The 12072-nt window shown below is 41.3% G+C and overlaps 3 protein-coding genes across 4 annotated transcripts; 2 read left to right on the top strand and 1 right to left on the bottom strand.

The window, feature by feature from the left end:
* Window positions 1-4: 4 nt before the first annotated feature.
* Window positions 5-1214, bottom strand: LOC118432128 (histone H1-like; the record flags this gene model as incomplete). The annotated part of the gene is made up of 1 exon (XM_035843655.1): window positions 5-1214. A coding segment is annotated over exon 1 (513 nt), but the record flags the coding sequence as incomplete, so codon positions are not given.
* A 2180-nt stretch (window positions 1215-3394) lies between these two features.
* LOC118432239 lies at window positions 3395-6113 on the top strand. Of its 2 annotated transcripts, XR_004833047.1 has the most exons (4): window positions 3395-3721; window positions 4135-4277; window positions 4644-4839; window positions 5088-6113. XR_004833047.1 is itself a non-coding variant. In XM_035843767.1 (2 exons), the coding sequence occupies exons 1-2, from the start codon at window positions 3511-3513 to the stop codon at window positions 4263-4265; spliced, it is 342 nt and encodes a 113-aa protein (XP_035699660.1). In that variant the 5' UTR covers window positions 3395-3510; the 3' UTR covers window positions 4266-4528. The 2 variants fall into 2 exon arrangements, 1 of the variants encoding a protein (XP_035699660.1); XM_035843767.1 differs by lacking the exons at window positions 4644-4839; window positions 5088-6113 and having other exon boundaries at window positions 4135-4528.
* Window positions 6114-6593: 480 nt separating this feature from the next.
* LOC118432388 lies at window positions 6594-11623 on the top strand. Its single transcript, XM_035843941.1, has 8 exons — window positions 6594-6933; window positions 7185-7302; window positions 7939-8059; window positions 8889-8948; window positions 9562-9674; window positions 10009-10094; window positions 10230-11198; window positions 11551-11623. The coding sequence occupies exons 1-8, from the start codon at window positions 6888-6890 to the stop codon at window positions 11601-11603; spliced, it is 1566 nt and encodes a 521-aa protein (XP_035699834.1). The 5' UTR covers window positions 6594-6887; the 3' UTR covers window positions 11604-11623.
* Window positions 11624-12072: the final 449 nt, after the last annotated feature.

Below are 12072 nucleotides of genomic sequence, written 5' to 3'. Positions count from 1 at the left end.
GAGTCTTTTTGACGGATTTCTTGCTAGCAGGTTTCTTGGCAGGAGATTTCTTGGTTTTCTTGCTCGCGGTCGGTTTCTTGGTCGTCGTCTTCTTGGGGGTGGTAGCCTTCTTCGCCTTGGGCTTCTTTGGCTTGGTTGTCTTTGGTTTCGTGGCCTTCTTAGCCGCGGGTTTCTTGACTGGCTTCTTGACGGCCTTCTTTGCCGCTTTCTCGGCGGCTTTCTTGGCTGCCACGTTGATCTTGAAGGACCCCGACGCCCCGGTCCCTTTAACCTGTAGGAGGGTACCCTTCTCCACCAGGCTTTTCAGAGCGCGCTTTATGAAGTGCGATTTCTTCTCCACGTCGAACTTGTAGTTGCCACCGATGTACTTCTTGATAGCCGACAGGGAAGAACCGGTGCGGTCCTTGAGCGCTTCCACGGCCGCCGTAACCATGACGGTGGTGGGCGGGTGAGCCGCAGGGACCTTGGGCGCCGCGGGCTTCTTGGCCTTCTTCGGGGACGATGCTGGAGCGGACATGCTGTCTTGCCTTGTCTGCGTTAGTCGCGCAAATCAAATGAACCAGATGTCTTGTCAAGCTGGCGTGAAGTACTAGTACTAAGGGCACGGACCTGGCCGGAATCGTCACGCCTTGTCTGCGTCTTATTGTCCGTCGAACTTGCGTTTCTTTTCTACTTTGACACACATTGACAGTGGAATTCCACCCTTACCAGGCATGACAAATGATACTTGATTGGTTTATCAAAGTACAGCACAGCACAGTACTGTCTTTTCACGGCAAGATAGCTGTGACGACTCATCCAGCCGGCCCGCGCATGGAGCAACAACAATACAACACACACATCAAGATCCATCCGCCGCGCACAGAAAACACATCGCATTTTACTACATGTCTCCTTCCACACACTACAAACACCCGCTAATTACAAGAAAAGCACCAAAGACCAAAACATCAGCAAAAGAAAACACCATTCATACGCACCCATCATTAAAAACACATACAAACACACAGAATCAAGACAACTAATAAACAAACGCAAACGATTATTGAGAACTACAATCGTGGTCTCCCATGAGCTGTCATTTGCGCATGTCACGGCATCAGGGTACTTGAGGATTATCTCCAAGTAGATGTCGGGAAGAAAATAAAGACGTTTACTTTATTATTGTCTTACTTGACATCTTGTTTATGTTACATTTTTGAGGTTCGTGCTTGGTAAATAAGACAATGTTTGTCTTAAAAGTTCAAAGCACCAGTGCTGCATGCATTTTTTTTAAAGGAACACAGAAGGCGGTATATTGAATATGTTTGCGCTGAATATTGTAACCGGCTACAGTACGTGCACATGGGGTAGCAATATGGCAAAATGGTGAAACCCATATTTTACTGAAGACCAGTTTCCCGTTGATGGTTGATATCATTGACATCAGCAGGCCATGTACAATCAGCCTTGCCTTATGATATATAATGTTCTCCTTGGTAACCAAGGAGGTTATATCCTTGGTCAAACCTAGGGTCCATGGTTTTTTTTTCTTTTTCCCTACTCTCCAAGCAGAGGTTAGTATTTGTTATTTTTCTTGAAGTACGCCAGCCAGTTAGGTTTTGACACAGCAAGATAAAATATAGAATACAAAGCCCGATAAAAACGACTAAAAAACGTTAAAGAACAGCCTGAGCCTAACCTCTGCTTGGAGAGTACTTTTTCCCGCCACAACAACAGCTTGTTTCTTGTTGGGGATGACTGAATCAGTAGAGTAATCTCCATTCATGGTTACTCGTAGCGGATGTGGAGTCACAATTTCAATTAGCATGTAGGTGTGAATTGTACGGATCCACACACAGCACACACAAATACACAATGGAGGATTATCCTCCAAGCAGAGGTAGGAGGGGATGGTAGCGACCGCAATTTCTTACAGATCTAGAGGGCAGGGGGCGAGCGGTTTGTAATGTCGGCCACTAATACCCTGTCATAACCTGGCTTTCTATTTTGTTATATTTTGTTTTGCGTTTTCATTTTTTTAACGATGCAAAGAAAACCTAACAAACAAAGAGACCTTCAAAAAACGTCAAAAAAGTCGGGTCATATATGACCTCTGTTCTGAGACATTTTCTACAACATTGTGACGCTATGACATACCAGTGATAACAAGACAAGGCCGAGGAGAATGTGGTACTACACTCAAGTCGATAACAACTTTTAACAGTGTCACATAGAAATAAAACGGTCTTGATAAGGGATGGGCTGACCCATGCCCCTTTTCAGACCATAAGGGCAGTGTGTTGTCATCAACTGTGTTTACGGCATGATATTGGAAGGCGGAGCCCATCCCTCTCTTTCCACTGCCTTTTACATCCCCAGCCAGGTTTTTTACCTCCCCAATCAAGTCAGATATTACTTCTTATTTCAGTCATTCATTAACCTGATGAAACCCAGGAGGTTGAACCCCGTCTTTTCAACAAACTTGGTGAAACTATAATAGTATTCACCAATGTTTGTTTAGTTTTGTTTCCTCGTTTGTCAACTTTAGATCTGGCTGTGGAAACCGGTTGGGCATTAACTCCTGCGGAGGGCGCAACCAATGGAACGCCTGGTGCTTCCGCCGGCTCTTTTCTGCTGAACAGCGACGTAGACGATTATGAGACGCAAGGAGTTACGAAAGCACCATATGCACCAGAGATAAATTTAAACATGCTTTCGGATACAATCACAATTTCATTTGAAAAAGATGTGAAAAATAAAGACAATAATTTCCCTTGATATTTCCTTGTCTTCTTTGAAAAGTGTTATTTTCTAACACCCTGTCGTTCGTCTGTGTCACTCTGTAATAGTGTTGACTCGGAACCTAGATGTCCCGGGTTTGATACACGCCAATTCCCCGGTGTTGTGCCCTTGGAAAAGGCACTTAACGCGACTTTCCCTAACGGTGGAGTGACGCCCACCGAGCCCCATCAGGTCACCTGTCAATAGTGTACAAAAACACACACGGATTTGGCAATGTCCACATGTACGTGCCAACATTTACCACCGAGAACCGTAAATTTTTTTTAATCATTTATTATGTTGTGACTCTGAACCAGCTATGTTCTTCCTGTATGGAATGATGAACGGTATCAGAAATGTACTCGGATATATATCAGGTGACAAGTAAAAGTCAGCTGTCAGCAACAATGTCGTTTGGTAGTTCAGACACCTTTCCAGTCCTGTCAGCAACAATGTCGTTTGGTAGTTCAGAAACCTTTCCAGTCATGACCTGTGTTATCAAGCATGTCATGGAGTTGTTTAACTTGTCACGGTTGAAGTTTCGCTACGTACGTTGACTTGCTGTCAACGGGGCACAATACAACGCAACATGCCTCACTAGTCACTGCGTTTCCACAATGTAGATGAAAAATCAACAGTATAAAATGTAGCTTCAACGTGCGGAAGAAAGACTTCCTTGTCGACATATGTACAGGTGTAACAAAGTCCCTTCCCCACCTACAATTTTCGATGACATTATAAGGAAATATGGCGCCGTGTCTGGCTGTCGTCGTAACGTTTCTTGTGACGTTTGTGTTCCTGTGCTCTGGTCAATCCATCTGCAAGCCGCCGACAGAGGAGAAATGCACGTGTAACCAGGTAGTGAATGTCGGTACGGACGATGGGCTCAAGTCTGAATTGGATCGCCTGAAAATCGTTGTGGAGCAACTTTCACAGAAGATAGCAAATTTTTCAGACGGTATGTCAATACTAGAACTTCCTTTAGTATCTTCGTGACATTTGTTATGCTACATAGTTCGTTAATTGGAAAGAAACAGACCAGGAAATAAAGATAGCGGGCAATACGATCGAGTAAATACATATTTTCTTTGCTGTCTTTAGTATGAAACTGAAGAATTTTTTCGATGACAACCGTACAAATATTGTCTGTAACATTGCAACTATTTGCTGTAGATAACTTGCTGAATAATTAAAAATAGATGCGTTCTCTGTCTCCTTCTTTGCGAACAGAAAATTAGAATATGACTGGTTTGGTCCACCACCTTGGCGAAACACCTGTTAACACTTCAATACATGATCTACTACTACCTGTGACCTCCACCCCCCCCCCCCCCCCCATTACATTTTTCAATCCCCTATTGCCTTACGTAGACCGAGTATCGACCCTTGAGGAACAACTGGCTCAGGAGCGAAACAGGGTGAATAGTATCCAGGACGACCTCACGCATGTGCAGAATGCCACGACCCAGAATGTCGAGTTAGCGGGAAAACAAAAACCGTAACACCGAAACTGGGTAAGTGATTCCCAAACAAACCAAGGCGCAAAAAATACGAGTGGCCATGAGAATTATGTAAAAGACATCCGAAAACATTTGAGAACTTTTCATCAATACTAAAAAATTACACGACTAGTTTTTTTTCATGGGACATCAAATCAATAGAAATGTGGATATTAGAACAAAAGACATTGTTTAGGACAGTGCGTTAAAAAATGTATAATCTGCCTATGTACTGTTTCTTGTATAAGGAACCAAGTACCTATATCAAATATCACAGAAAATCATCGACGGAAAGCAATGTCCTATGATTGGACGTGTAACTAATCAACCATGGTGATGCATTTGGTAACGTATAACATCGATTCCTATTGGTTGTTGCAGGACGAGTCTTTCAAGCACAGTCACCAGCTGGTAACTATACGTATGACATGGATGAAGCAAAGCACGCATGCGCAGAACAGGGTGCTAGCCTCGCCTCCTGTTACCAGCTGGCCGAGGCCTTTCATGGCGGACTGGAGCTCTGCGCATGCGGGTGGCTGTCGGACGGGACCGCCAAGTATCCGATGCAAGAAGACAGGTTGGTCCTTTTCTTACGTTGTGTGGTTGTTTCATCGTATTCAGTTGTAGGCCATGCAAGGTCAAATTTTGACCCTGCTCCCAAGCCGAAGTGTCATATTGGGTTGTCACTTAATGTTTCCTCAGAAAAAGACAATATCAAAGTTCAGGAAATTCCGAAAAGGACAATATGGCGGCTTTCTAATGTCCTTGTTTGTTTGTGTGTTTGTTTGTTTGTTTGTATAACCGTTGATTTTTTTCAACACGTAGAGGTCCTCACTGTGGCGGTGGGCGTGGTATCTTCACCTGTTCACACTCGAGTACTTATAACGCCTGGTGCGTCGGTCAGCTCAGCATCTGTGACTGAACAGCACAACAGGAAGGCGATAAAACAGCGCTTATGGATGGCACATGTGGTCCTGCTTCATCGATCTATACGAAACTGTATACATAGATAGAAATATATAGATATATGAATTTAGATATATAGATATATATGTACTTCTGTCTGTTTGAACAACAAAATTGTATTTGAAAATGATTTTAAAGAATAAAGACCATTGTGCTTTCCCTTAGTATTTTTTGTCTTGTTTTAAAAGTGTCATTATATTTTCTAACACCCTGTTACCCTCCAAGCAGAGGTTTGGTGACTGTTTTTTTCGTGTTTTTAGAGCTGATTAACGGGCTTTCTCTTTTGCACCGTTTTCTTTATGTCTCGCGACCAACCCGTGTTTAGAAATAGCCAACACCAGTATTAGAGTAGAATATTGTATATTACTGTTCATTGTTACTTGTATATCTCCTAGTCCTATGTATTTGCAATCAGCCCTCGGGCATGATCACTTGCAAATTAATTTCTTTACAATAAAGGTTTGGACTCCCCTGTCCCAAGAATAACTGTGGCAATAAATATCAACGACGGTTTTATTGTTTATAAGTTAAATGATTGTTGTTGTTGGTGTGTTTACTATTCGTGTTCTAACTATGAAGATTGTTTTACGCGATGAATATTTGTAGGCATTGCTGTCAAAAAATGGGCGATCTCTTATGAGTGACTAGTGACCTACTGTAGATGTTTCTTATTGATTATCAAAATGAGATCCTCATTTGCATAAATTGTACCAGTTGATTATCTTCTCTAGCTAACAATATGATCAATGTATGAAAGTTTCACTCTTAGCAAAGAAAGCTAGTGTAGCATTGTAAATTATGGAAATGTAGCATTTTCTCATAAACTGTGTAAATGAGGCACTTATGCGATTGCCTGATAATGTTCAACTTAACAAAGCTGCCAAATGTCGCAAGAAGATCCTAATCATTTAATATTATGCTTTTTATCATTAATTATGTAAATTAGGTAACAATTTGTATAATTGATATCCGTCGATATTTCTATCTTTTTCAATTTCATATGTCAAATGTTTGTCCTATTATGAAATGCCATGCATTAATCAACTGATCTCATTAATTATGCAAATTAGGCTTTGGTTTGCACAGTCCTTTAATAATCATGTAAGTCGTCTCCGAAATTATGTTCATTCCAAATATCCTCCGACGTCTTTAACCTTTGACCCACTCTACTTCTGAGAAAGCCACGCCCCCTGCTGGACACAGCTGATTACTGTAGGTTTTGAAATCTTTACAGTAACGTTACCGTAAGTCTGCAGTTACATTTCACCAGAAACACGAAGAAATACCTGATGATTCACGGGTGTATTTTTTTAGCCACGAGGTCAAAGATATTTCTAACCCTTGGTTTGTCCATTTTCGCGAAATTCATTAGTGCCGCGGATGCCGCGAAATAAGATAAACTTACAGTAACAGTTGCGCGGGCAAGTCAGGGCATAGCAGACCCAGCATGCATGCATGTGCACTGTAAATGTAATGTCACCCGTCTTTTATCTTCGGGAAATCATTGTCTTATAGTTTTTTTCTTAGTGCTGTAAATCCATCACTATCTGTAGGTTAGCCACGGACTATGTTGTGACGATTAACGTCGCATTTTCCAGCGCATACGTCGGTTTTAGAAAATCAGTGCCACACGAGGACATAGTAAACACCACCAGGGTTATGGCGGCGGACAGGGAAAAACAGCCAAATGGGTCTAACAGCAAAGGTGAGATGATGTTTCTTTTATGGAATTGACGAAGACATTTCTTGTGCATGTTTGTCCACTCAGGGCTACTTATAAATACATTTCACGGTTACGTTACACGTATTCAACACACAGTTCACAAAGCCAGGGGTCCTACCACGACGGGTTTACGGAAAACCATGGCCCAGCAGGCTAGCCTGCATGCTAGCCAGACTACCATTTTTTCTCGCAACGACCAATGAAAATTGTCTTCATATTTCTGTGTTGTGCAGCCTTCAGCATCCTGCAGCAGCTGTTCCCCAGGGTGCTGTCCCTGCAGGGTTACCTCTCCGAGCAGCTGTCAGGGCGTGCTGTTCCTGTACCTCTACTGCAGGCTGGAGACAGTCAGGAGTCAGTAATCTATAGTTATAGTAGCTCATCAGTAGGACTGTGCCTTATGCCTGTAACGTTACCTGTACCTGTAAAACTATTTCGGTACAGGTTCAGACCTGAACACTGGTGTAATGCAAGTTCACCTTTATCCAAGCGGGGTTACGGGTAGCCTATATCCGATGTTTCGAATGAAGAATGGGTATTTAGGGATATCAAGTCGAAGGAAGGTGGTTTCAAATTGTAATATTTTCAGAATATGCTAGTTTAAAACTTAACAGTCCATCAACTTGATATCCTAATACCCTCATATTTTTTATACAATGTATACAGGTTACCATGCGAATAAAGGTGAACTAGTGTACCTGAACCTGAATTTTCCTAAACTGCCTAAAATTCCAAAACATGTCACCAAAAGTCAACAGATCTTTATTACATTCAGCTATAACAGTATAATTAAATGAACATAGATGATTGTGCAAGATATACAGAGTCCCTTCTGAATATTGTATCCATTTTCAAATGTGCTGCATAATATGTGCTGTGTATAATTTACGGTCATAAAATTTCTTTTGGAAGTAAACAAATAGTGATGGGTGCACGGACATCACCCATATAATGAATTGAACATAGCCTTATGCTCCATGTTATATTCAGGTACACCCAGCTACTCCAGACCACCCTAGTGGGCCTGTCTGCAGGACACGAGCCCCTCCCGCCGCGCATGTCGTTTGAGCAGGTGTCAAATCAAAGTGAAGTGATACTCAGGACAATCGAGGTGAGGATTGTGTGATGTTTTGTTTAGTTTAATGACCGGTGGGCTGTCTTAAGTTACTAGTAAGTCATTAAGTCATATCTAACGCCGAAACAGTTTGTACCATTTCCAACAGCAATAGCTTTATTTAATAAACACCTTATGTTTACAACAAGTACACGTATACACCGATCTGATGGTACTGTAAATGCATTTAAGTTCGCGGGGATTTAATTTCGCGGTAGCGGGAAAGAGGAGTTTTCGCGGTGGATTTAATTTCGCGGTAACACCATGGACTGCAGTCTAATATCATAATAGAAAAATATTCGCGGTGGATTTAATTTTGCGGTGAAGTGGTCACCGCGAAAACCGCGAACATTAATCCACCGCGAACATTTCTGCATTTACAGTACCTAAACATGAAACAATACTAAATTCCTGCTACCAAGTAATAGAATGAAAGGTGTAACTCACATTGTAACTCACAGTGAACACAACAGTGGGTACAGAACCTGGTACAAGGGTCTGAGAAAAGTAGACAGTCCTTCTTATCATTGTGGTCACATAAAGATACAAGATCAGTTGGACAGTGTTTGCTTCTCTGGAGGAAGTTAAACTTAAACTACCGACACAAAAAATTCAGAATAAATCATGCTAGTTACAGCCTTATTTATAGCCTGGGTACCATCTGATTACCATAAGGGCTGCGCTGAAAAGATCAGGGCAGGCTTGATAGTTATCAGATGGACAGTCGATGAGACAAGACAAAACGAGAAATTTTACAAAAGCTTCAGATATTTCATGGAGGTGATATTTTCAAACACTTGTTTACCTGCTGTTTTCACTTCTACAGAAGCTGTGCAAAAGTCCCAGAGGGCCCACGAAGAATGTGCTCACTTTAGGCTACAGGCTGGTAAGTGAAGTACTAGTAGCGTTATCAAATGTATCAAAGGAAAGATAAAGTTTATTGCAAATTATTGCCCGTGGGCTAATTCCAAGAGATTCAAACAGTGTAAAAACAATATCACAAGTGTCTACTCTAGTGTAAAGCTAGTGAAAGCTGACTCAAGTTCCTGGGTTATTGAGTTCGACTCCTTTTTCGAAGACAGTGGAAGAGGAAAGATCCCACCTTTTCTAAAATATCATATTGCTTCAATTTTACAAAATGTACCTACTAGTATGAAGTTGAATGACATGCTTGTTTGTAGAGAGATTAACATTTCTCACAGCATTTGAATCATGCCCTTGTTTTTAAGCAAGGTACATGTAGCTAACTTTTATGATACACCTTGTATGTATGTATAAATTAATAAAGGGTTAATGTCCCGCCCGAGGTTTATATGTTGCGATAATCCCTAGCCAGGTGCGATAACCACCAAATGAACCACCGAGTGATTAGTTGCACCATCGTTGAAAAGTTGGTCAAGTAAACAGAATGAACCAAACTAATTGGTAAAAGCAGCATTGCACCTAGTGTGGAGTTAACGTTATTTAGAAAATAATATCCCATCTTTATATGGCCACAGGCAAGTGAGAAGAGCAGGAGTTTCTCTGTGAAAGCCCCGTGTATTGAGATGGTTCATCCAGATGACAAGATCAGGAAACTAGACAGAAGAGTGTGGAAGATTCTTCTTAGCAGGTAAGATTGCCAGATAAAAAGAACCAAGAATTGACTTGATGTTTACATTTATGGGGGAAATCTAACAGTGGGGTCCCAGCGCTGCAAAACTGACCACGCCAACAGCTCTGAGCCTTTGGCGTTGTGGTTTGCACGTTGGATTTGTGATCTGCCGGCCTGGGTTCAACCCCGGGTGTCGGCATGTTGTTTCTGTTTCTACTCCCTTGTTGTTTCATTTGCTTGAACCCCATTGTTACAGAAAGACAAAATAACCCTCCATCATCACCTTGAAAGATGATCCAAACATGGCTAGGATATTTTCTAAGCAAGGAAACAAATCTGTTGATTTCTGCAGGATTGGTGATGATGTCATGACCCATCTTCTTGGTAGCTGCTCTCTTTTTCTTGCAGCGCCCCCTAGCTGCTACATACAGATTACAGGTATGCTATCCACAGTTCTGTTAGTAGTACAGTAGTTTTTTTTAAAAACCTTTATTTTTTGATGTGATAGAACAATCACTGTACCAGTAACTGTTGTTTTTAAGACTTTTAATACCAGCCTGCCTTTTTTCTTAGGTTTCCCTTTGTATGACCTGCACAATGATTGGCACAAAGTTCCAGTACCAGAAAGGGAAATAAAGACAAGGACAGCAAATAGGAGTTTGAAATATACCAGTCAGCTATTCAAAAATTGTGTGATCAAGAAAAAGGTTGGACATGCAAAGAAGAAATGGCGTCACCATGTGAAGAAATGCCAGCGTTTACTGAAAACAAAAGGACAGCAGCTGGATAGTAGTAAACACAAACAAGACACAAACCTGACACAGGAAAAGGATCATCATGCATTAGAAGTGCAGCAAAATGCAGAGAGTGCTACAGCAAAAGTGTTGTCTATATCTTCCAAGTTAAAGAGGGGGGTCAAAAGGAAACGCCCTGAGGAGTTACATGTTGTAGTTAATCCAAGGCAGAAAATTGGACGCTATGAAGACAAAGTTGCTTCACAAGACATCTGCGTGTCTGCAGATGACATCTGCGTGTCTGCAGATGAACTGGCGGGGATGACTGTCAGGGTGGATCCTGCCATGCCATCATGTTCTCATCAACCTGACATGGGGCATACGCAGACGGCACTTGAAAGTCGCCATCAGTTGGACACAGAACAAACGTGTTCATCTCATGAAGGTGAGCTCGATGACTGTACCAGACAGAATATGCAAAGCACAGACAGCAGTTCCATGCTATCTGACACAGGTCAGACAAGACTGACGGGTAAGAAAAGGAAACGTTGTGGGAAAGATCATGACAGAGGAGTTAAAAGATCAAGGAAAGATCTAACTGCATCCAAGACAGAAACAAGTAAACAGGGAGAACAAAAGAGAAGGAGAAGGAAAGGATTTCAAGGTGAAGCTGATCATGAAAAGAATAAGAGAAAGAGTGAGAGCCAAAGGAAAGGAAAGAAAGAACTTAAAGTGAAACTTTCTACAGATGCAGAAAGCAGGGAGACTCTGACAGCAAGGAGTACAAGACAATCAGAGACATCAAACAGTTAGTGACAGCATCAGATGTTCCTTTTCTTTTGTTTTTACTAGGGCCATGCTGATTTGTTTATACATGTACATGTACATTCTTGCATGGCTGATATCTGATCCACACACTCATCATCTTTATTCGAGAAAATACAGTAATTGTGTATCTTGCTTTACATTGTATACATGCATGTTTAGTCCTCTGGTATTTGGCATTGTAGACCAATTTTCAAATACCATTGCCCAAATCCAGCATGAGTGTTTAGACATCTTTAGCCCTTTTTTTATGATTTTGGATTTTAAAAGATGTGCTTAATGAAAATACAAGAAAGGAATTTTGTGCTTACGACCTGCTTGTGAACTCCTTATAGGTATTCCTGATGTCCCTAATGCTGAGCAGAACTCATCATACTGTTTCAGGTAAGAACTCCATCTTCGCCAAAATTTCTGCTCTTTTTGCTTTGTCAGTTTCAATTACTAATTAGTCAATTGGTTTTAATTATGTATTTATTCTAATGTATGTATAAGAAATTACTGATGGTGCATCGATAGAGCTCATCAAATTCCCTTTTTTTTTATGTTGTGGTATCAATTACCTAGTGGAATTATGAGTAGTTAGTTACATCAGGAATTCTCGCAGTGTCATCCTCTTGTAACCATAGATCAGGGAGAAATCATTCCGGCTCCTTTCCTTTGCTTTCCTACTAAAAGCATTTAACGTCACCTATATTCCTCTCTAATCTTGTAGTATTCAGGCAAATCTGAAAGTTTCCTTTTACAATCACCAAGGACGTTAACCTTCTTGCAATCACTAAAATTACTTTGGAAGTTTCTTACATTTCTGAAATAGAATATTCAATCATGGTTGTTGCCTTTAGATATTTCATTGTAAC

The sequence above is a fragment of the Branchiostoma floridae genome, chromosome 15, assembly GCF_000003815.2.
Source record: "Branchiostoma floridae strain S238N-H82 chromosome 15, Bfl_VNyyK, whole genome shotgun sequence".
Lineage (NCBI taxonomy): Eukaryota > Metazoa > Chordata > Leptocardii > Amphioxiformes > Branchiostomatidae > Branchiostoma > Branchiostoma floridae.
Note: the sequence above shows the minus strand (reverse complement) of the source record. Positions and strands in the feature narration are given on the sequence as shown.

What these genes read in the sequence shown, in the direction of transcription:
- LOC118432239 (XM_035843767.1), top strand. Translation starts at nt 3,511, where the DNA reads ATGGCGCCGTGTCTGGCTGTCGTCGTAACGTTTCTTGTGACGTTTGTG. An exon ending in GATAGCAAATTTTTCAGACG is followed by an intron (nt 3,722 to 4,134) that starts GTATGTCAATAC and finishes TGCCTTACGTAG; the next exon opens with ACCGAGTATCGACCCTTGAG.
- LOC118432388 (XM_035843941.1), top strand. Translation starts at nt 6,888, where the DNA reads ATGGCGGCGGACAGGGAAAAACAGCCAAATGGGTCTAACAGCAAAG. An exon ending in CAGGCTGGAGACAGTCAGGA is followed by an intron (nt 7,303 to 7,938) that starts GTCAGTAATCTA and finishes TGTTATATTCAG; the next exon opens with GTACACCCAGCTACTCCAGA. An exon ending in TCACTTTAGGCTACAGGCTG is followed by an intron (nt 8,949 to 9,561) that starts GTAAGTGAAGTA and finishes ATATGGCCACAG; the next exon opens with GCAAGTGAGAAGAGCAGGAG.